The sequence below is a fragment of the Salvelinus alpinus genome, chromosome 1 (genome assembly GCF_045679555.1).
Source record: "Salvelinus alpinus chromosome 1, SLU_Salpinus.1, whole genome shotgun sequence".
Taxonomy (NCBI): Eukaryota; Metazoa; Chordata; class Actinopteri; order Salmoniformes; family Salmonidae; genus Salvelinus; species Salvelinus alpinus.
Window position 1 is genome coordinate 60,810,393 of NC_092086.1, and position 22,928 is coordinate 60,833,320.

Consider the following 22,928-nt stretch of genomic DNA (forward strand, 5'->3'; position numbering starts at 1 on the left):
AAAGCTGAGTGATGATGGGTCTGGAAAAATGTCTCCACTTTCAAAATCATAGACAGAGCTATTGATGCAAGGACTGACCATCCATGATATAACAATTATAGTGTTAATCATGTTGAGGCTACACAGTATTTGTTTACATTTACATTGTTTACAAACATTGGAGTAAAACAATCTTATATTTTGGGTTCTGATGGGGTACAGTTGAACTAAACTAATGAGGCATTTATAAGTTATATTCTTCAAGAATTAATGGATATATATAATTAACTTAAGTCCAAAAATGGATGTAGCAACTAAGTATTCCAGTTTTAAATATGTACAGGAGGTAATGGATAGCACATTGGTTAGTACAATATATTCTGGTAATAATGTTATATACACACAAAAACATTTTACTGTGCAATATAACTGTGCACCAGTTATTTAACTTCTTCAAACAGTCAATACTGTATTGTACCCTTTCTCATTCAATTATCATCGGGAAAGGAATGTACAAAAATCTAAAAACGTAGAATAGAAAACTTTATTTTTTAGCAACCATGGTCCACAAACCGACTTCCTCTAGAATGTCCTAGAATGGCCCTAGTCAAGAAACATACCTAGGCTACATCCCGATTCTCCACCCTTCTCCCCAAGTGTGCACTTGCACATTCCCCATCATAGTGGTGGAATCTTACTCCAGCCAATGCTTACACCAATCCAATGCTTTTAAATCCATGATCCACACCTCGGGAGGAGGGTGGAGAACTGGGATTCAACCATAGCCTGTGGTACAGGGTGTAGAGGCTAGGGGCCGTTGCTGGACAGGGCCCTCTTTGTACTCTTTACATCAGACTCAAGTAGCCTACAGAGTAGCCTAGCCTGCTCTTTCACATTACACAATGCTTTCATAAAGTATTCCCACCCCTAGACTATTTCCAACATTTTGTTATGTTACAGCCTGAATTTAAAATGGATTAAATTGAGATTATGTTTACAGACAATATATTTTGAATGAAATAGAACAGTAGAATGGAGATGATTACAGGATGGCCATCTTTTGATATACAGTGACTTCAGAAAGTATTCACACCCCTTGACTTTTTCCACATTTTGTGTCACTGGCCTACACACAATACCCCATAACGTCAATGTGGAATGTTTTTTGATTTTTAAAAGCAAATTCATTAAAAATGAAAAGCTGAAATGTCTTGAGTCAATAAGTATTCAACCCCTTTGTTATGGCAAGCCTAAATAAGTTCAGGAGAAAATATTTGCAAAACAAGTTACATAATAAAGTTGCATTGACTCACTCTGTGTGCAAGAATAGTGTTTAACATGATTTTTGAATGACTACCTCCTCTCTGTACCCCACACATACAGATAATTGTAAGGTCCCTCAGCCGAGCAGTGAATTTCAAATACAGATTCAAACACCAGGGAGGTTTTCCAATGCCTCAAAATAAGGGCACCTATTGGTAGATGGCAAAAAAAAACAAAAAAAACAAACATTGAATATCCCTTTGAGCATGGTGAACTTAATAATTACACTTTGGATGGTGTATCAATACACCCAGTTACTACAAAGATACAGGCGTCCTTCCTAACTCAGTTGCCGGAGAGGAAGGAAATCGCTCAGGGATTACCCCATGAGGCCGGCCAATGGTGACTTGAAAACAGTTAGAGTTTAATGGCTGTGATAGGAGAAAACGGAGGATGGATCAACAACCTTTTAGCAGGACAATAACCTAAAACACAAGGCCAAATATACACTGGAGTTGTTTACCAAGACAACATTGAATGTTCCTGAGTGGCCTACTTCCAGTTGACTTAATTAGGCTTGAAAATTTATGGCTAGACTTAAATGGATGTTTAGCAATGATCAACAACCAACTTGACAGAGCTTGAAGAATAAAAAAAAAGAATGTGTAAATATTGTACAATCCAGGTGTGCAAAGCTCTTAGAGACTTATAGCTGTAATCACTGCCAAAGGTGATTCTAACATGTGATTGACTCCGGGGTGTGAATACTTATGTAAATTAGATATTTCTGTATTTAATTCCCAATAAAGTTGCAAACATTTCTAAAAACATGTTTTCACTTTGTCATTATGGGGTATTGTGTGTAGATGGGTGAGAGAAAACAAATCTATCTAATCCATTTTGAATTCAGGCTGTAACAAGACAATGTGGAATAAGTCAAGGGGTATGTAACAGTCTATCTGGATCTATCACTCAACACTGATTGATGTGATTGTAAAACTATTTTAGATTTTATTTTTTACTTTAGAAAAAACAACTTTGGGTCAACAATAAAAACATCTCATAAAAATGTAAACAATTGGGTTGATCAGCATGACCAATTGCGAAATAGCTGGTATGGGCATAACATTATAAAGTTTCATCATAACATATTACTACAATATTGTTCCGTTAACCTCCCTCAATCCTTACTGATTTGCATAATTTTCACAATCCATGGAATGTGTTGTATTAAAACCATTGATTAAGACAGTACATTATCTATGCTACACTATTTTAATGCAGCAAAAAGTGCCTGGAGCTGTTACCATGTTAGGCTATGGGAGACAGAGATCCAGGGTGAAGTTTCTCCTAGGTTCAGATCTGGGATAAGCTTCCCTTCCCCAATCCATTAGTGGGAAAATACAAAACTGAGCCAAGATCAGCGTCTAGGGGCAACTTCACCCTACACCAGAGAGAGACCTGGAGTGTCCGTTACAGCCAGTCAAAAAGGAGGCTAATTTGCACCGCTGTTCAGTGCCCTGTCCTCTACTCTCTCCTCGGGGGCCAGTCATCACAGTCCCTTGTTGTAGGTCACCACCTTGCAATCGGTTGCCATTGCAATCTCCGGCTCAAGCTGAGACACCTCTATCTGTTGAAGTTGGCCAGAGAAAGATGTAAGCACACAATACACCTACCAACCGTCTGCAACACCTAATAGCCCGTCACAGTACCTCTAAACCCAGAACCTTTATCATTCGTTCTTAATTACAAGAGAGACAAGTGAAGTGTGTATGAGGTTAATTCCTCCCAGCTGTCCAGCCAGCCTTCAGGGATAGCAGCAGCAGTAGTACCTGAGACATCTGTGGGAATAGGCTGATGGCCAGGGGCAGGGAGAGGCTGAAGGTAGCCAGACACACCAGGCTGTGGATGGGCAGCAACAGCCTCCGATTTGTCTGCAGCAATGGAAGTCTAACAGACATGAAGGGAAGCACACATTTGATATTGGCATTTGTATTGAGTACAATCTCAACACTAATACAACATTTCTTACACATGATTACAATAGTAATTGTCAACACCTCCACCCTGCCAAAAAATGAAATGGCACAGAATGTTCATCTGTTGAAAACATTGTCCTATCCGGGACCCTATTTTTCAGGCTTTACGTATTGGGATGACCATAACTCAACTGACACTATTCTGACATTAATGCAGGGACTAGACAAGGCAGTACACTAAATATTTCTGACCCATCTAGAAGCATGACATACTTTTCTAGGTAGGACATAATGATGGGAGGAAGGACAAAGATTGGCATCGGGAGGACCACTCTGGTAAAGGCCGTCTCCATAATTGCCTGGGGGGAAAGAACAATATTGTGCACATGCTTCAATTCAAAACATTGCAATATGTTGGATTAAATTCCACATCCCATGAGGTTTGAAGGATGCAGCATATGGACATATGAGGAAAAACACAAATATGTTAGACTAATAATAAATTATAATTTACTTCCTTTATTGAACCTCATATGAAGAATCGTACTGACTTCAGTCACAGACAGACTATTCAGAAACTGATTCTCCACACATTAAAAATACACATTTTGCATCGAATATAAAATATCAACAGTTTGCAGACAAAATATTTTGCCAGGAACAGAGAACTAAATAGAACACTAGAATGGCCATGATTACAGGATGGCCATCTTGGTCAGGGTATCTTTCATTCTAAATACTGATTGAATATGCTAAAACAATGAATTTGATATACAGTGCTTTCAGAAAGTATTCAAGCACCTTGACTTTTCCACATTTTGTGTTACTGCCTGAATTTAAAATTGTCTGGCCTACACACAATACCCCATAATGTCAAAGTGGAATTATGTTTTCAGAATTTTTTATAAATTAATTAAAAATGAAAAGCTGAAATGTTATGGCAAGCCTAAATAAGTTCATAAGTAAATATTTGCTTAACAAGTCACATAAGTTGCATGGATTCACTCTGTGTGCAATAATAGTGTTTAACATGATTTTTGAATGACTACCTCATCTGTGTACCCCACACATACAGACAATTGTAAAGGTCCCTCAGTCGAGCAGTGAATGTTAAACACAGATTCAACCACAAAGACCAGGGAGGTTTTCCAATGCCTCGCAAAGAAGGGCACCTATTGGTAGTTGGGTAAAAATAAAAAAGCAGACATTGAATATCTCTTTGAGCACGGTGGTTATTAATTACACTTTGAATGGTGTATTAATACACCCAGTCACTACAAAGATACAGGTGTCCTTCCTCACTCAGTTGCTGGAGAGGAAGGAAACCGCTCAGTGATTTCACAATGAGGCCAATGGTGACTTTAAAACGGCCATGGCTATCATCCTATCATGGCTTTAATGGCCATGATAGGAGAAAACAGGATGGATCAACAACATTGTAGTTACTCCACAATACTAACTTAAATGACAGAGTGAAAAGAAGGGAGCCTGTACAGAATACAAAATATTCAAAAAAAACATGCATCCTGTTTGCAATAAGGCACTAAAGTAAAACTACAAAAAATGTGGCAAAGAAATTAACTTTATGTCCTGAATACAAAGTGTTATGTTTGGGACAAATCCAACACATCGCTGAGTACCACTCTTCACATTTTAAAGCATGTTGGTGTCTGCATCATGTTATGGGTATGCTTGTCATCAGTAAGGACTAGGGAGTTTTTTTCAATAAAAATAAATGGAATAGAGCTAGGGGAAATCCTAGAGGAAAACCTGTTTCAGTCTGCTTTCCAACAAACACGGAGATACATTTACCTTTCAGCAGGACAATAACCTACAACACAAGGCCAAATATATACAATGGAGTTGGTTACCAAGACAATATGGAAAGTTCTTGAGATGCCTAGTTACAGTCTTGACTTAAATCGTCTTAAAAATCTATGGCAAGACTTGAAAATGGCTGTCTATCAATGATCAACAACCAACTTGACAGAGCTTAAAGATTAATAATACATGTAATAAATGTACAAATATTGTCATAGTAGGGGCACCCCCTGAAAAATCTCAATTCAAAAAATATATTAATAAAAATACAGTACCAGTCAAATGTTTGGACACACCTACTCATTCAAGGGTTTTTCTTTATTTGAACAATTTTCTACATTGTAGAATAACAGTGAAGACATCAAAACTATGAAATAACACATATGGAATCATGTAGTAAGCATAAAAAGTGTTAAACAAATCAAAATATATTTTATATTTGAGATTCTTCAAAATAGCCACCCTTTGCCTTGAAGACAGCTTTGAACACTCTTGGCATTCTCTCAACCAGCTTCATGAGGTAGTCACCTGAAATGCATTTCGATTAACAGGTGTGCCGCCTTAATGCGTTTCAGCCAATCAGTTGTGTTGTGACAAGGTAGGGTTGATATACAGAAGATAGCCCTATTTGGTAAAAGACCAAGTCCATATTATGAGCTGTTCTTGCCATAATTATTATTCTACAATGTAGAAAATAGTAAAAATAAAGAAAAACACTTGAATGAGTAGGTGTGTCCAAACTTTTGACTGATGATGTATATTAGCGGACCGATTTAGCCGTCTTTTTTCTGGCTTTAACACAACAAAATGTGGAATAAGTCAAGAGGTATGCATACTTTCTGAAGGCACTGTATCTGCACAGTATGCTTGATAGCTAGCTAGTGGAATGACTCCATTCATTTTCTCTCTATGGCCAGGAAGGAAACAGTGTTCTTATAAAGGCTTGTGTGAGAGGTCTCACTGATGACAAGCCACTCACATGTTTGGCAGCAATCTTTGAGGAGCCCAATATGTTCCCATTTTCGTCCAGCACGTCGACGCCCTCCGACAGCTCATTGTGCCTCATGAGGCCCACGTTGCAAATGTTGGCACTGGCTGAGTAAGCAGAGAATACTGGTCGTGACAGTGGCAATGCCTGACATTCAGCTGAGATTGAGACCTACCCATTTGAATACTCTTAAAAACATATCTTTCCTTCCTCCCATTCTTGAAGTAAATCACTAATCTGACACTACGAGACAACTAGAATAGTCGGATAGGTGCAGTGAAATGTTCATTTTTTTTACAGGGTCAGCCATAGTAGTACGGCGACCCAGGAGCAAATTAGGGTTGAGTGCCTTGCTCACGGGCACATCAGATCTTTCACCTTGTCAACTCCAGTTTTTGAACCAACGACGCTCTAACCGCTAGGCTCCCTGCCGCCGACTACTTAAGGGATGGCAGGAAGGAAGGATGCATTTTAAGAGTATTCCAACAGGGCCAATGTATCCATTTCATCTTGATTTGTTTGGCGTATTCCACTTCAGCACGTGAGGTCTATAGACAGGCTCTTAGTAAGCACATAGGTTTCACATTTACAACTGGGGAGAGCGTATAGTACAACCTTGACAATCTTGAACAGAGATCTATGTAGTAGGAGGATAGCTATTAGCTACACAATGCTAACCATACAAAGCGTATGGAGAAGAAACCAGCAGCAAAACTCTGCCTCCTCTGACACCAATTTATTTGCGGCTCTTGTTAAAGGTGATTTATCCCTGTGATTGATGCATTTATAGCAAAGCTCTATTAATAAAAAGCAGACCTACATACAGGACAGACGGAGAATGATCCCAAAAGTAAACGCAGTGCAGCCTATTCATTTGCACCTGTAGCTCATATTACATTGTGATAAACTGATGTTAAATCAAGCCTAGATGTTCACATTAACACTATATTAATGTGTTTTTATTTAATTATTTACGAATACTTACCCACAGCTGGGAAAGGGATGAGTCTCTGTATTATCATCCGGGTTGCTGGACTCAACCTGTTGGCTTTCTGAATCAGTACATTCAGTCCTACCTAAACAACACAGCACAAACGTTAGGATACACTCGAAAACCACAGGAGGCTGCTGAGGGGAGGGCGGCTCATAATAATGGCTGGAATGGAATGGTATCAAACACATGGAAACCATGTATTTGATGTGTTTCATACTATTCCATTCATTCCGTTTCAGCGGAATGAGCCTGTCCTCCCCAATTAAGGTGCTATTGGCCGCCTGTGCTCTAAACCCATTTAACACGTTACATATAGCAGAAATAGGCAGGACAGAATCGCTGAAACGGAATATTCATTACCATAAATGTATAATAATCATCAACTGACCGCAAGGGAGACAGCACTGGTCACAGCTCCGAAGTAACCTTGAAGAAACGTGGATGACGGTGTAGGCTAATATGAACAACAACATGAATGACTTAGTATCTCACAGCCTCTTACGTAAGACTCACTAACACCAGCTAAAATCGCTCTCTTGAATACCAAAACCGTGAATGAAAAAATGTACACTTTGACATCAGTCATATGTTCAAAACACTTTCTATACTGTACATCTGGGTGGTGTTAATTCGAGCAAACCATAGCTAAACGTTTTTGCAACGGAAAACAAACATGTATGTCTCTTATTGCACAAGTCCAGGTAGTCCCTCGCTGTTTCAGTCCATTTCCTTCTATTTGGTGCCTAATGGACATGAGCCATGGCTAAATTGAAGGAAATCTACAGTACCAGATGCAGGAGACGCAGTGCTAGTTTCTATGGAGCAGCACAGTATGTGGACCAAAAAACACTTACACAGAATTGTAATTCAATAGCTTTTCTGAGAATCAAGCCATAAATAATATAAATGGTCCTCTCATACACTACCTTGGTAGCATCATACACTACCTTGGTAGCATCATACACTACCTTGGTAGCATCATACACTACCTTAGTAGCATCATACACTACCTTAGTAGCATTGCGGTTTGAGTAGTTGACACAGGCATTGTGACTCTGGTTAAGCCACTGAAAGGAGAAAAATATATATAAAAAAATCTGTGAAATTCAATTACATCACTTTACCTCACTGGAAAGGAGAGCGTATCCAATGTGGATATTAACATGGGACCGTTATTGTTGAAAAGGTTGCTTGTCGTGTCTTTACCTGCCAGAAAATGGTGGATACCACAGTCTGATTTGGAAGAAGAAGGCCCACAACCTAGATGAGGCCAGATAGAGAGACAATAGTGCAACTGCTCTAGTCCTGCAAGGTCTCCAGAATGACTGCTTCCCTCAACCCCAAAAAGTCAGTACAACCAACAGTTAAACAAATAACCATAACAGCTGTTACACGTATTTACATACAGTAATCAACTTCAGGACAAAGTTGAATATTGTATCCATAGACACATATGAAATACAGTAATAATTTCATATAAGACTTACAATTGGTGTTCCAAATGGGACATAACCTGTTTAGATGCAAAAATATATATAAAATCAGTGTCAAAATTACCATTAACAAAATAAAAGTCACTCTGGTGAAAATCTTCCTGACATTCGTTCCATACCTGACATTCGAAAAGGCATGAAAATCTTCTCTCCTGTGTCAGGATGAATAATGGCCTGCATTCAGATATGAGAAAGAGTGTGACATCATCATGCTTCAAAGAAGAGAGGGAAAATGTATGTATGGCAATACATACAGTTGAAGTCAGAAGTTTACATACACTTAGGTTGGAGTAATTAAAACTCGTTTTTCAACCACTCCACAAATTTCTTGTTAACAAACTATAGCTTTGGTAAGTTGTTAGGACATCTACTTTGTGCTTGACACAAGTAATTTTTCCAACAATTGTTTACAGACAGATTATTTCACTGTATCACAATTCCAGTGGGTCAGACGTTTACATACACTAAGTTGACTGTGCCTTTAAACAGCTTGGAAAATTCCAGAAAATGATGTCATGGCTTTAGAAGCTTCTGATAGGCTAATTGACATAATTTCAGTCAATTGGAGGTGTACTTGTGGATGTATTCCAAGGCCTACCTTCAAACTCAGTGCCTCTTTGCTTGACATCATGGGAAAATCAAAAGAAATCAGCCAAGACCTCAGAAAGAACATTGTAGACCTCCACAAGTCTGGTTCATCCTTGGGATCAATTTCCAAATGCCTGAAGGTACCACATTCATCTGTACAAACAATAGTACGCAAGTACAAGCACCGTGGGACCACGTCGCCGTCATACCACTCAGGAAATACAATTTGATTTGGAAGGAGACGCGTTCTGTCTCCTAGAGATGAACATACTTAGGTGCAAAAAGTGCAAATCAATCCCAGAACAACATCAAAAGACCTTGTGAAGATTCTGGAGGAAACAGGTACAAAAGTATCTATATGGGGACAAAGATCGTACTTTTTGGAGAAATGACCTCTGGTCTGATGAAACAAAAATAGAACTGTTTGGCCATAATGACCATCGTTATGTTTGGAGGAAAAAGGGGGAAGCCTGCAAGCTGAGGAACACCATCCCAACCGTGAAGCACAGGGGTGGCAGCAGGGACTAGGGACTGGTGCAGGGACTGGTGCACTTCACAAAATAGATGGCATCATGAGAAAGGAAAATTATGTGGATATACTGAAGCAACATCTCAAGACATCTGTTAGGAAGTTAAAGCTTGGTCGCAAATAGGTCTTCCAAATGGACAATGACCCCAAGCATACTTCCAAAGTTGTGACAAAATGGCTTAAGGACAACAAAGTCAAGGTATTGGAGTGGCCATCACAAAGCCCTGACCTCAATCCAATATAACATTTCTGGGCAGAACTGAAAAAGCGTGTGCGAGCAAGGATGCATACAAACCTGCCTCAGTTACACCAGCTCTGTCAGGAGGAATGGGCCAAAATTCTCCCAACTTATTGTGGGACGCTTGTGGAAGGCTACCCAAAGCGTTTGACCCAAGTTAAACAATTTAAAAGCAATGCTACCAAATACTAATTGAGTGTATGTAAACTTCTGACCCACTGGGAATGTGATGAAATAAATAAAAGCTTAAATAAATAATTCTCTCTACTATTATTCTGACATTTCACATTCTTAAAATAAAGTGGTGATCCTAACTAACCTAAGACAGGAAATTTTTACTGGGATTAAATGTCAGGAATTGTGAAAAACTGAGTTAAATGTATTTGGCTAAGGTGTATGTAAACGTCCGACTTCAACTGTACATGGGTCAAAATGTGGTCAGACTGCTTTATACGAACAGACGTGTGCCACAACTTACCTGCTTGACCTTTTGGGCTTCCCATAGCTAAATAGTAAAAAAAAACACAGCTGTTTCAGTGCAGAGCAGTGAGGGGAAATGTTGGGCAGCTGAATGTATGGAGTGTGTTACAGCTACATATTGCAAGTGTCATAAACATTATGCTTAACATCAAATTACATTTTGGAAAAGTATATATTCTGTAACACTGACAAAGGAATTTCTGATAACAAAAAGCTAACCTGTAGATCAGAAACTCCAGGTGGTAGTGTTCCATGTTTAAATTCATCCAGGAGCTTAATGCATTCTGTCAATCGTCTCTGGAGAGATAAGTGTCATTTGAGTCAACAAGATAATTAAAAATAGGTAGTTAGGTTTCGAGTTAATGTGTTATCTCATAGAAGGAAATAGGGCTTATTTTGCCCAGTGGGCCTTTCCCAAAATTATTTTGAGCAGAATTAACAATGGGCTAACAATGGGGCCTTTGAGGGAAAAATGGGCTGGTGTATGAGAAATTTGTGGGCCAATTTTTGTTCCCAGTCCGACCCTGTGTTATCTGATTTGATTCCAGATCTAAAGTATTGGACGGTATTCTCCTGTTGCCACAGTTCCTAAGTCTCATATATAAATCTGGTCTTTTACAAAAACCAATTGCTGAAGTAGTAAAACAGTACGTGGATTGATGTTTTCAACTGTACCTTACCTCAGACACAAAGAGTGTGCTGGGGTCAATGATCTCTACAAAGTGTTTCAGCCGGCCAAGAAATGAACTCTGGAAAAGACAAAGCAAGTAGTTAATTCTTGATGAGCTAATGCAATACCAAATCTTAACACCCCATCTCTCTGTAAATAGGTAGCACACTTGTACGTGAGGGGGACAGAATGAGGGGGAAATCAGGGGAAAGAGGGAGAAAACATCTTCAATGGCTACGTACATTATCAGTGGTGCACAGAGTGGGTGGGACCTCGCAGGACAAGACTCAAACCAACCAATTCATTCCTTTATTGAATACCATTAATGATAGTAACTAAATTGCTTGTGCACATCTTCAATAATCCAGTCCCACTCTAAACAAAATATAACTTTTAAGGCTCAAAGAAGCCTTCATAAACCCTTCATAAGGCAAATATGGATGCCTCAGAAATCCGCAAATCACATGTTATGTGAAGGGTGACAAAAAGGTTATGCAACATTTTCCAAAGCAGCAGACCTAAGGACAATTTATATCAACCTTTAAGTAGTATTATATTACTTACAAATGCTTTGTGAAGCTATGTAGGGCTTATGAATACTTTATGAATGCCTTAATACATTTGTTGTATAGTCATTAAGCAGATGATCTTTAATAACGTGTCATTTGTGGGTACCCAAATTCAACATTTAAATAATGAATCAACGTCTCAATTTCAAATGATGTGGATTGAAGAGAAGTGGTTAAGCTGCTAACTGTTGTTTAGAGTTAAATTACTAGAAAATATTTGAGGGATACAAAGTAAGACAGAACAGATGTGTGGGTTGACTCTTAAGACAGTGCACTTGAGCATGTTTTCGTCACCCCTCTATCGCAGAGTCCTTCTTACTTGGTTATATGTCTCTTGTGTCTCTTGGTATCGTTCCAATATATAACTCTTATTCAGAGGTGTAAAGTACTTAAGTAAAAATACTACTTAATTATTTTTTGGGGGTATCTGTACTTTACTTTTTATATTTGACAACTTTTACTTCACTACATTCCTAAAGAAAATAATGTACATTTTACTCCATACATTTTCCCTGAAATGTACTCGTTACATTTCGAATGGCTAGCAGGACAAATTCATGCACTTATCAAGAGAACATCCATGGTCATCCCTATTACCTCTGATCTGGCGGACTCAATAAACACAAATGCTTAGTTTTTTTGCAAATGATGTCTGAGTGTTGGAGTGTGAACCTGGCTATCCGTAAATAAATTAAAACAAGAAAATGGTGCAGTCTGGTTTGCTTAATATAGGGAATTTTAAATGATTTATACTTACTCTCAATACTTTAGTATATTTTAGCTATTACATTTAATTTTGATACTTAAGTATATTTAAAAACTTCAGACTTTTACTCAAGTAGTATTTTACTGGGTGACTTTCACTTTTACTTGAGTAATTCTCAATTAAGGCATCTTTACTTTTACTCAAGTATGACAGTTTGGGTACTTTTTTCACCACTGCTCTTATTTTATATTTATTTTTAGAATGAGATATACACTACCGTTCAAAAGTTTGAGGTCACTTAGAAATGTCCTTGTTTTTGAAAGAAAAGCACATTTTATGTCCATTAAAATAACATCAAATTGATCAGAAATACAGTGTAGACATTGTTAATGTTGTAAATGACTATTGTAGTTGGAAAAGGCAGATTTTTTATGGAATATCTATGTAGGTGTACAGAGGCCCATTATCAGCAACCATCTCTCCTGTGTTCCAGTGGCACGTTGTGTTAGCTAATCCAAGTTTATCGTTTTAAAAGGCTAATTGATCATTAGAAAACACTTTGGCAATTATGTTAGCACATCTGAAAACTGTTGTTCTGATTAAAGAAGCAGAACTGACCTTCTTTAGACTAATTGAGTATCTGGAGCATCAGCATTTGTGGGTTCGATTACAGGCTCAAAATGGCCAGAAACAAATAACTTTCTTCTGAAACTCGTCAGTCTATTCTTGTTCTGAGAAATGAAGGCTATTCCAAATGGCCAAGAAACTGAAGATCTCGTACCGGCAGAGTTCCTCTGTCCAGTGTGTGTTTTTTTCCCCCATCTTAATCTTTTCTTTTTATTGGCCAGTCTGAGATATGGCTTTTTCCTTTGCAACTCTGCCTAGAAGGCCAGCATCCCGGAGTCACCTCTTCACTGTTGATGTTGAGACTGGTGTTTTGCGGGTACTATTTAATGAAACTGCCAGTTGAGGACTTGTGAGGCGTCTGTTTCTCAAACCACTCCACTTTCTATTCTGGTTAGAGCCAGTTTTCTCTGTTCTGTGAAGGGAGTAGTATACAGCGTTGTACGAGATCTTCAGTTTCTTGGCAATTTCTCACATGGAATAGCCTTCATACACACACACACACACACACACACACACACACACACACACACACACACACACACACACACACACACACACACACACACACACACACACACACACACACACACACACACACACACACACACACACACACACACACACACACACACACACACACACACACACAGTGGCAAGAAAAAGTATGTGAACCCTTTGGAATTATCTGGACAGTTTTGTAGGGGTTGATACATTTTTCGTAAGGTAAAATCAAGTCTGAAATTTCTAAGTGTAAATTACTAACTTCCAGAAGCCTTTTTCATCCTCAAATACACTACAAGTTATCCAGCAACAGGGTGATCAAATTAAGATCCTGGCTCTGTAAACATGGACTGTGAAGACATTTATATATGGGCTGTGAAGACATTTATATATGGGCTGTGAGGACACGGAATAACAAAAGGATACACAGATTATGCAGAAGTCCAGGTAATTCCAAAGAGTTCACATACTTTTTCTTGCCACTGTATATATAAAAACCCTTGTCTAACTATTCTGAACTTTAATGTATTTGTACGTTTATGTGGGCCCCAGGAAGAGTAGCTGCTGCATGTGCAGTAGCTAATGGGGATCCTAATGAACTAAACTAAACTTGGTGGTGAAATATTTTGTTTTTCCCTTCCCCTTACTAGATGGGCCCGGCCGTACATTGTGAGCCAACAGTTTGAAAAGGCCTGATGGCAGTGCATGCCAAGATTCAATTTGGCAAACCAGATGGACTGAAACATGGCAGCTTCAATCAGATGCCTTCAAGCCATGCATCACTTATGAAAGGCAGGAGACGAAAGGCAAAAGACAGGAGAGTTCGTACCTCCATCTTCATTATCTTTCCTACATTCCGTTTTAATTGAAAACACACTCCTCCACCTCTAATGACATGTAATTGTGAAGAATGCAGTAGCTACCGTTCTGTAAATCTGTGTATCCTTGTTATTCAGTGTCCTCACAGCCCATATATAAATGTCTTCACAGCCCATGTATACAGATAGTTGTAGTGTATTTGAAGATGAAAAAGGCTTCTGAAGATAGCAATTTACACTTTGAAATTTCAGACTTGATTTTACCTTATGAAAAATGTATCAATCCCTACAAAACTGTCCATTAATTATAACCCACAATATAATTCAAATTTCCTGTTGATGCAGGATTGTTTTTCTGCTGTAGCCAACTGGCTCAAATTAAGTTCCTACATCTGCAGCGCTGCTGTAGCTCCAGTTTTGTCTGGGAGAAGAGCACAGGCTCCATGTGAGAAGACTGCTTTAATTATGCATGTGCTACAGTTCTCCAGAGAATACACAACACACAGCTAGCAGAGATGTATCACGGGCAGCAGCAAAAGGAGTCAGTGAGATTCAAGACCTGGCCTAATTTTAACTGGTATAATGCAACGAACTGAAAATGTTACTGCATATGCCTTTTTTACTGTAAGCCAACCTGTGCTGAAGATTTTTGGGCCACAACATATGGACGGATGCTCTATTCGTGAAACAATGAAACCTTCCATCACCCATTGATAAATGCAGCGTTTGACATCAAATGACTGGATGCTTGTAATGATAAAATCTAAATTGTTATTGCAGGATGATTCAATGTTTCACATGAACACAATTATTTTGGTTTTGCAATTGCATCAGAGGTTGCGAAATGGAGGTCTAAATAGACTTAAGCCTCTTGGAGCTGTGAGAAGAGACTACTTGGAGCCATGCAATAGCCCGTGTAAATGACTATCTTTCAAGTATCAAGTTCATTAGTCTTATGTACGGCATACACATGGTATACATCGTCCTACGGAATTCTTACTTGCAGGTTCCTGCCCGACAATGCAACAATAAGAAATAAGAACACAAAGTAATGGCTCAGTAGAATAAACATTTTAGCATCAGTATAATACAGGAAGGCACAATTTTGTCCAATATTTACACATGTTTTGGGGAAGGGGGCATTGTGTGTGTGTGTCAAAGTGCTGAGCGAATGGTGTTTTTTGAGGTCGATTCTGTGTCGGTTGGTTTTCGATTACGCTACTTTTTTTTCAACATTAAATGCACTATGCACTAATATAAGTCCCATGATGGTAGTGACTGCCCATTACTGCTTATCACTTATTAACTCCAGTCTAATTTATTCACATTACTTTAAAATATTTAAATTGTGTATACTACATTTGTTTAATTTGATGACTTTATTATTTAATTCCAAGTCATCATCTCTATAGAGCTGCGAGCTATGCTGTCTGACAAAAATCACTATTTTAGTAGTTCTTCAATGTAAATAAGGCATACTTTTATGACTGCTGAATACTATTTATTAATCGCTTAGTTAATGTATTTTCAGGTAAAGATACTTCATGAAGCAAATACTCTCTACCCCCTTATTATACCTCGGTGTCTATCCCTCTCGATCACACATTCTGTCTCTTTTACGTAGCAGGCGTAAAAGAAACACAGAACGGACAAGTAGGCGTGCAATGGATTATGGTCATTGTAATTAATTACCACGTTTTCTGTGCAAAACTATGTAGAATATAGGCCTATTGGAATCTACAACTCCCTACTACATCACATAGTTCTGGTTTGATCTGATATATCTCTAGAAAAGCTGTCCATTGACCTCAGAAAAAAACGAATTGACATTTTGGTTAATCGCACTAGTGTTGCATTAATGAGTGTGTGTGTGTGTGTGTGTGTGTGTGTGTGTGTGTGTGTGTGTGTGTGTGCTAAGCAGGGTGGGTAGGTTACTTTCTAAATGTAATCTTCTACAGTTATTAATTACCTGTCCAAAACTGTAATCAGTAATAACTTTAGGATTACCCAAACTCAGTATTGTAATCTGATTACTTTCAGGTACTTTTTGATCACTTTCCCCTTAAGAGGCTCAGGTTAGTAGCTGGCACAGCCACAAAGTCATACAATTTGATTTTAAACCTAACCTTAACCACACTGCTAACCCTAATGCCTAACTATAACCTTAAATTAATACCAAAAATACTTTTACAATATAGCTTATTTTGACTTTGCAGCTAACAGAAATCGCTCAGTTCTGCCTTTATTATGGAGGACTGATTGGGCTCATTGCTTTGAGTTGAAAAATAAATGCTGCTCTCAGAATGGCATGCTTGAACACTACCGGAAAAGTGCTATTTGCGCGTGAAAAACAAGATGGTCATTTTCCATGAAGAAAATAAAAGCCCCACTCCTGGTCTTCTTAAATTAAACGTGTTTTTGACAGTATGGAACTCAAACTTTCATTCCATAGCCTGGGATCCGGACTATGCAGCTGTTGCAACAGCGTATTTTTCACTGGCTGTCCACCGGAGGCATATTCATTACTCTGATTCTGATGCAAAACGTTTCTTAAACAGAAGCAAACGGAATGAAACAGGGAGGGACCTACCTGAATTTGTTCAATAGAAACTCTTGTTTTGCTCTTCTTGCTTCCGTGTGATTCTTAAACTGTAAACGGTTTCTCTAATAAATATACCCATGGTCGCAAAAACAATGATTGATAGGCAGCTTAAACTTCTTCAATTCAACCATTATTGGGTTAAAATACACATACATTTGTGAACAGCAATCCACAACAACCACAATCCGTAAGGCGCAAATAAATGAGAGCAGCAGTGTGATTCACATCAATGTGCTATGTAGTCTAGATATCAATAATAACAGATATCAGTATCGTCCGTCCGTTGGTTACGTACCAAGGCTGTAGTCCTTATCTCCAAACGTTTATTCAAGTAGGATTATCTTTGGATGCCGACAGCAGTCGCACCATTGGAATACAAAGCTTGGACTGTAGCCTACAAAAGCCTATTCCTTCTCTTTTCCCGTGATCCATCAAATGCATTTGGTGCGTCGTCATAGTGGTCTCTGATTTGTGGTCAGACTCGCTCAGGCAGAACAAACTTAAAACATGCGCCTTTAAAAAAAATACTGATTGGAATGTCATTGAGAAAACAGAAAGGTGTCCCCAAAATAATTCTGAATTTAAAAGTTATCCTAGAAGTAATATTCTAGTTTTTCAAAAATATCTGTAATCTGATTACAATATTTTAGCTGGTAATGAATTGCAGTTAGTTTTTTTTGTAATCCGTTACACCCCAACCCTGGTGCTGAGGTGCGGAGAGTCAGTGCAAGTGGTCATTCTAGTGGCTTGTAGATGGAAACTGTCCCTGAGCATGTTGGCATCAGACCTCATGAGCCGATACAGTCTGCCCAATGGTAAGGGAGTGAATAGCGCATGGCTGGGGTGTGTGGGTCCTTGATGCTGCAGGCCTTTCTCAGGCACCATTTTGAGTAGATGTCCTGGATTGGTGGGAGCATGGTCCCAGTGATGTACACAGATGTCTTCACCACCCACTGGAGGGCCATGTGGTTGTGGATGGAGCAATTCCCGTATCAGGCCGTGATGCAACTGGTCAGGACCCTCTATATTTTGAAGAGGTAGTATTTGGAGAGGACTGGGTGGCATGCCGATTTTCTTCAGCTGTGTGTAGAGACGCAGTTGCACCCTCTTGACAAGAGTGGTGGTGTTGTGGTCCATGTCAAGTCCTCGTGAGGTGGACGCCAAGAAACTTAAAACTGCTGACTCTCTCTACTGCAGTCCCGTTGATGTGGATCGGGGCATGTTACCTCCTCTGCTTCCTGAAGTCAACAATCAACTCCTTGGTTTTGCTGAAGTTGAGGGAGAGGTTGTTGTCCTGGCACCACAATGCCAGTTCACATACCTCCCCTTATAGGCTGACTCGTCGTTGTTGGTTATCAGGCCTACAACCATGGTGTCGTCAGCAAACTTGATGGAGTTCTGTCATTCAAAACCACTCAGTTGTGGGTGAACAAAGGGTACATCTTGGAGATAACAATAGTGTTGAATGCTGAACTGTAGTCAATAAACAGCATTCTCACATACAGTGTATTCGGAAAGTATTCAGACTAGGGATGCACAATATATCGGGTGAGCATATCGGAATCGGCCAATATTAGTGGTACGCACAACGTGCTAACGTCCAACCTCGAAATATAAAATCAGTCAATGGAAATAAATCAGTCAATTGAAATAAATTCATTAGGGCCTAATCTATGGATTTCATTTTTAAATGGCGCTTTACATGACTGGGCAGGGGCACAGCCATGGGTGGTCCAGGGAAGGGCATAGTCTGTCTAAGGGTAGACAGACCATTAATCTTGCACACATTGCAACAGGATGACCCAGATTCTTAGGAGATGAACTATCTGATGTTTGCCTGGCTATCCAAACTCCTTGCTCCAGCCGAACACTATGCCACACCCATGGAGGATAGTTTCTTCTTCGCAATGAGTCTGGATAGTCCCAGTCGGTATTAGATAGAACGACGAGGTCCCGCCGCCTATGGGGAAAACAACCTGGGGTTAACCCCATTGGCTACATGTAGCCTAATTGGGCACCGGGTCCCCACATTTCCCATGCAGAATAGCCTGAGGCCACAGGGCTCTTCTCGCAGGCTCTATTTCCCTATGTGGGAGCACTGCGAACCATAGGTCGGGATTTTTGACCTGGTTACATTGAACAAGACAGCAGCTTTTCGGTATGTTTTGTTGTTTGCTTTCTCCAATTTGGGGGAGTAGTTCCTTAAGACCTGAATACCTCCCTGACGATTTCTAGAACGCAAACACTTTCTAACCGTTCTGATTGGTCCCAGCAACCGGTGGGTTGGGCCAGAGCCAGAACACAAATGGGTAAAGCGCCATTTAAAAATGTCATTAGCTTTGATAATCTGATTGGTTACAGATTATTCAATCACTGATGACTTTGTTTTGTACAACACCCCTCATTTTGTACAACACCCCTCACCTCAAACATAGCGCAGCAGAATAATTTAGTTTGAGTCATTAGAAGAGGTATATTTAAATGGTTGGAAGTAGGGATGCACGATATATCGGTGAACATATCGGAAGATATTAGCTAAAAATGCCAACATCGGTATCGATGTCTAGTTTAACGCCGATGTGGAAAACCGATGTCAAAGCTGACGTGTATACATATATAACGTAGGTACATGACTGAACAACTGATCAGCGAAACAGCACAGCAAGTAAGTGAAAAAAAGTATGTTTTACTGGTTATGGGGACATATACGTAAATGCCAACAAAATAACTTGTTGGTCAGTGTGGTGTGTGTGTGTGTAACCTTTATTTAACTAGACAAGTTGGTTAAGAACAAATTCTTAATTACAATGACGTCACATAAAATTTGGCGCTATACATGCAACACAGCATTCCTAAACAAGCCCACAATGTCTGCTGTTTGGATCGAGCAGTCAACAAGTCGAGCAATCATTTGAAAGAGTAACAAAATTTCAGCGAGACAACTCAAAGGCGAAATCCATTAAAGCCAAGATAATGGTATTCATTGCCCTTGACAATTAACCGTTCTCTGTCGTGGGTGATGTTGGCTTTCAAGTGCTCTATTTTTCAGATGTTGCCCTACCAGAGTTACACATTAATAGCATCACTGCTATTAGCTTCACGACATACATACGATGGAACGCCGTTTGGTTCTTTGCGTGTCAAAAAAGATACAGTAGCACTGGAAAAGCTGTACAAAAAAAGTCTGTAAAAAAGCAAACACCGGCCACGAACGATGTGTTTACAATACCGGGTTGGTAATAAAGTATAATTTGTTCGACCGCAACTTCTGAGGTAGCTAGCTTTAGCAACTTAACCCTGTTGCCCAAAGCTAACGTTATAAGCAGCCAGCTAGCTTCATCTGGCTAATGAGGCGTGACCGGACCATGTCATGTGTTGTGAAGCTAGCCACAAAAAGGATTAGGCACAATAGTGGAATTTGCGGTTTTCCTTCAAAATAAAAGTATATCATTGACAGTGATGCAAATAAATACAAATAGTAAAATTATGCCGTTCTTTTATTTTGAAGGCTAACCGCAAAGTCCACTATTGTGGCTAATCCTAATTGTGGCTAGCTTCACATAGATGGGTCCGACCATTAATCAAATAAGAACCAAATTATAAATTAGGGTTATTTTAGACGATGACACCTAGTTATATAGTTAGCTAGCTAACTATAGCTACTGAAACAGATTATGTCGTTTTGCTATGTTTTTGGGGAAGAACATTGTTTGCATCCATGAGCTAGTAAGCTTTTATTTTATGACCAGCACTGTAGGTGCGCGAGACAACTTACCAGCATCATAGCATACGTATCGATGAATCGTTGTGACATATGAAATACGAGTGATAGTGTAATCAATGTGTAATAACTACGTAAAAAATTTATGAACGCGTTAAATTATTATGTGACGTGCAGTCATATTCAGGTCCTGAATGGTCAACAAGCTTATTTGACACGTCAAATAGTGTTAAATAGTATATTTTTTGACACGCAAAGACCCAAACGCCGTTCCATAGAAATCCTGGTTGAGAATGAAACGACTGAACAACTGATCAACGAAACAGCACAGCAAGTAAGTGAAAAAAAATGGTTTTGAATATGTTTTACTGGTAATGGAGACATATACGTAAATGCCAACAAAATAACTTTTTGGTCAGTGTGGTGTGTGTGTGTGTGTAACCTTTATTTAACTAGGCAAGTTGGTTAAGAACAAATTCTTATTTACAATGACGGCCTACCCCGGCCAAATCCGGACGAGGCTGGGCCAATTGTGTGCCGCCCTATGGGACTCCCAATCACGGCCGGATGTGATACAGCTTGGATTTCAATTTTCAATTTCAATTTTATTTTATATAGCCCTTCGTACATCAGCTAATATCTCGAAGTGCTGTACAGACACCCAGCCTAAAACCCCAAACAGCTAGTAATGCAGGTGTAGAAGCACGGTGGCTAGGAAAAACTCCCTAGAAAGGCCAAAACCTAGGAAGAAACCTAGAGAGGAACCAGGCTATGAGGGGTGGCCAGTCCTCTTCTGGCTGTGCCGGGTGGAGATTATAACAGAACTATGCCAAGATGTTCAAAAATGTTCATAAGTGACAAGCATGGTCAAATAATAATCATGAATAATTTTCAGTTGGCTTTTCATAGCCGATCATCAAGAGTTGAAAAACAACAGGTCTGGGACAGGTGGCGGTTCCATAACCGCAGGCAGAACAGCTGAAACTGGAATAGCAGCAAGGCCAGGCGGACTGGGGACAGCAAGGAGTCACCACGGCCGGTAGTCCCGACGTATGGTCCTAGGGCTCAGGTCCTCCGAGAGAAAGAAACCAGGGACTGTAGTGACGCCTCTTGCACTGAGATGCAGTGCCTTAAACCTCTGCGTCCGTGTGTGTTAACTATTTAAACTGTACTAGAATGCTTAAAAAGCCACTAAAATTTTAAATATCAGTTAGCTTTATCGGTATCGTTTTTTTTGACAAGGAAAATAAGTATTGACCAAAAATGTCATATCGGTGCATCACTAGCTGGAAGGAACACTTTTTTTTTTAAACAAAATGATGAGGCCTACATAAATTCTTACTTGTCACTTTTTTATCCCTCATGAATGTTTCAGATTATGCCCGAGAGATAAAAAGGCGCAAAAATAATCCGGATGTCACATAAAAAGTAATAAAGCTATTCAATTATATTTAGGCTGTTCTATATGCCTATTCAGTGCAGTCTACTCAAGTGTAATAAAGAACCTGAAAAAAATCTAGAACATTTTAGCAATTTTTCTTTAAGTAAGAATAATGCTGATTTACAGGTCAGGCACGCAAAAAAATTGGATCCATTATTAGGACCATAGGATGGGGCGGCCAACCCTGCTATCATCTCCGAAACACATCCCCACCCCTCGTTTTCGCTACTTGTTAATTTCAAGAAAGTAGGATACTTTCTTGCATTTGCACAGCACATAAACAGGATTGCGCTACAAAGATTTTACAAACATGTATCGAGCGGACATCAGAGGCAACTTTCGCAAGCAGCGAGCATAATGATGTTATCGCAGGCAGAGGTCGGATCTATAGTGTTTTTTTGCATTCTTAGAGACACCAAACAATGGGATTAATGATACAAAAAAGTCGAAAAATATGCTTTACCTGATCATATCGAGGTCTTCCAAGTTGGAATGCAGGACAGGCTGCAGATTCCGCCATGAGAACGGATAAGTATTTGGTTATAAATAAAGTCAATCATGAAACGGGATTTTTAAGTAGTGAACTGGCTATACTCCAGTGAAACTAGAAAAGCAATTAATCGCAATGTTACTTGGGAGGTGTAGTTTCTGCCATCTCCAGTTACACAGCGAAAGTTATACAAGATGACTACACATCCCAAATAATTGATCGTTTGAAAATAGGTTGCATAACTGTTTTTGTGGTATGGCAGAGAGGAAGAGGCGAAGCGAGAGGTTTTACTTCGCCCAAAATCTCCATGAAAATAAGGGACACACTCTTTTCACTGCATTTCGCCCGGTGTGCAAGGACTGCTCGGCGTGCGTCCACGTTGCGTCCACGTTCAACCGAGAACCCTCGATGTGTAATGTCTAGCAAACCAA

At 39.4% G+C, this 22,928-nt stretch overlaps 1 protein-coding gene across 4 annotated transcripts; it reads right to left on the reverse strand.

Moving 5' to 3' along the window:
- Positions 1–505: 505 nt before the first annotated feature.
- On the reverse strand, positions 506–22,639 carry LOC139582580 (sideroflexin-5-like). 4 transcript variants are annotated; one of them, XM_071412713.1, is made up of 14 exons: positions 22,471–22,637; positions 11,033–11,101; positions 10,572–10,649; positions 10,351–10,377; positions 8,637–8,691; positions 8,512–8,537; positions 8,231–8,284; positions 8,035–8,091; positions 7,413–7,478; positions 7,016–7,106; positions 6,022–6,137; positions 3,495–3,580; positions 3,075–3,192; positions 506–2,872 (listed from the first exon to the last, which is right to left on the reverse strand). In XM_071412713.1, the coding sequence occupies exons 1-14, from the start codon at positions 22,525–22,527 to the stop codon at positions 2,795–2,797; spliced, it is 978 nt and encodes a 325-aa protein (XP_071268814.1). In that variant the 5' UTR covers positions 22,528–22,637; the 3' UTR covers positions 506–2,794. The 4 variants fall into 4 exon arrangements, with proteins under 4 accessions (XP_071268814.1, XP_071268821.1, XP_071268839.1 ...); XM_071412720.1 differs by lacking the exon at positions 10,572–10,649 and having other exon boundaries at positions 22,471–22,639; XM_071412738.1 differs by lacking the exons at positions 10,572–10,649; positions 22,471–22,637 and adding an exon at positions 16,834–17,317.
- Positions 22,640–22,928: the final 289 nt, after the last annotated feature.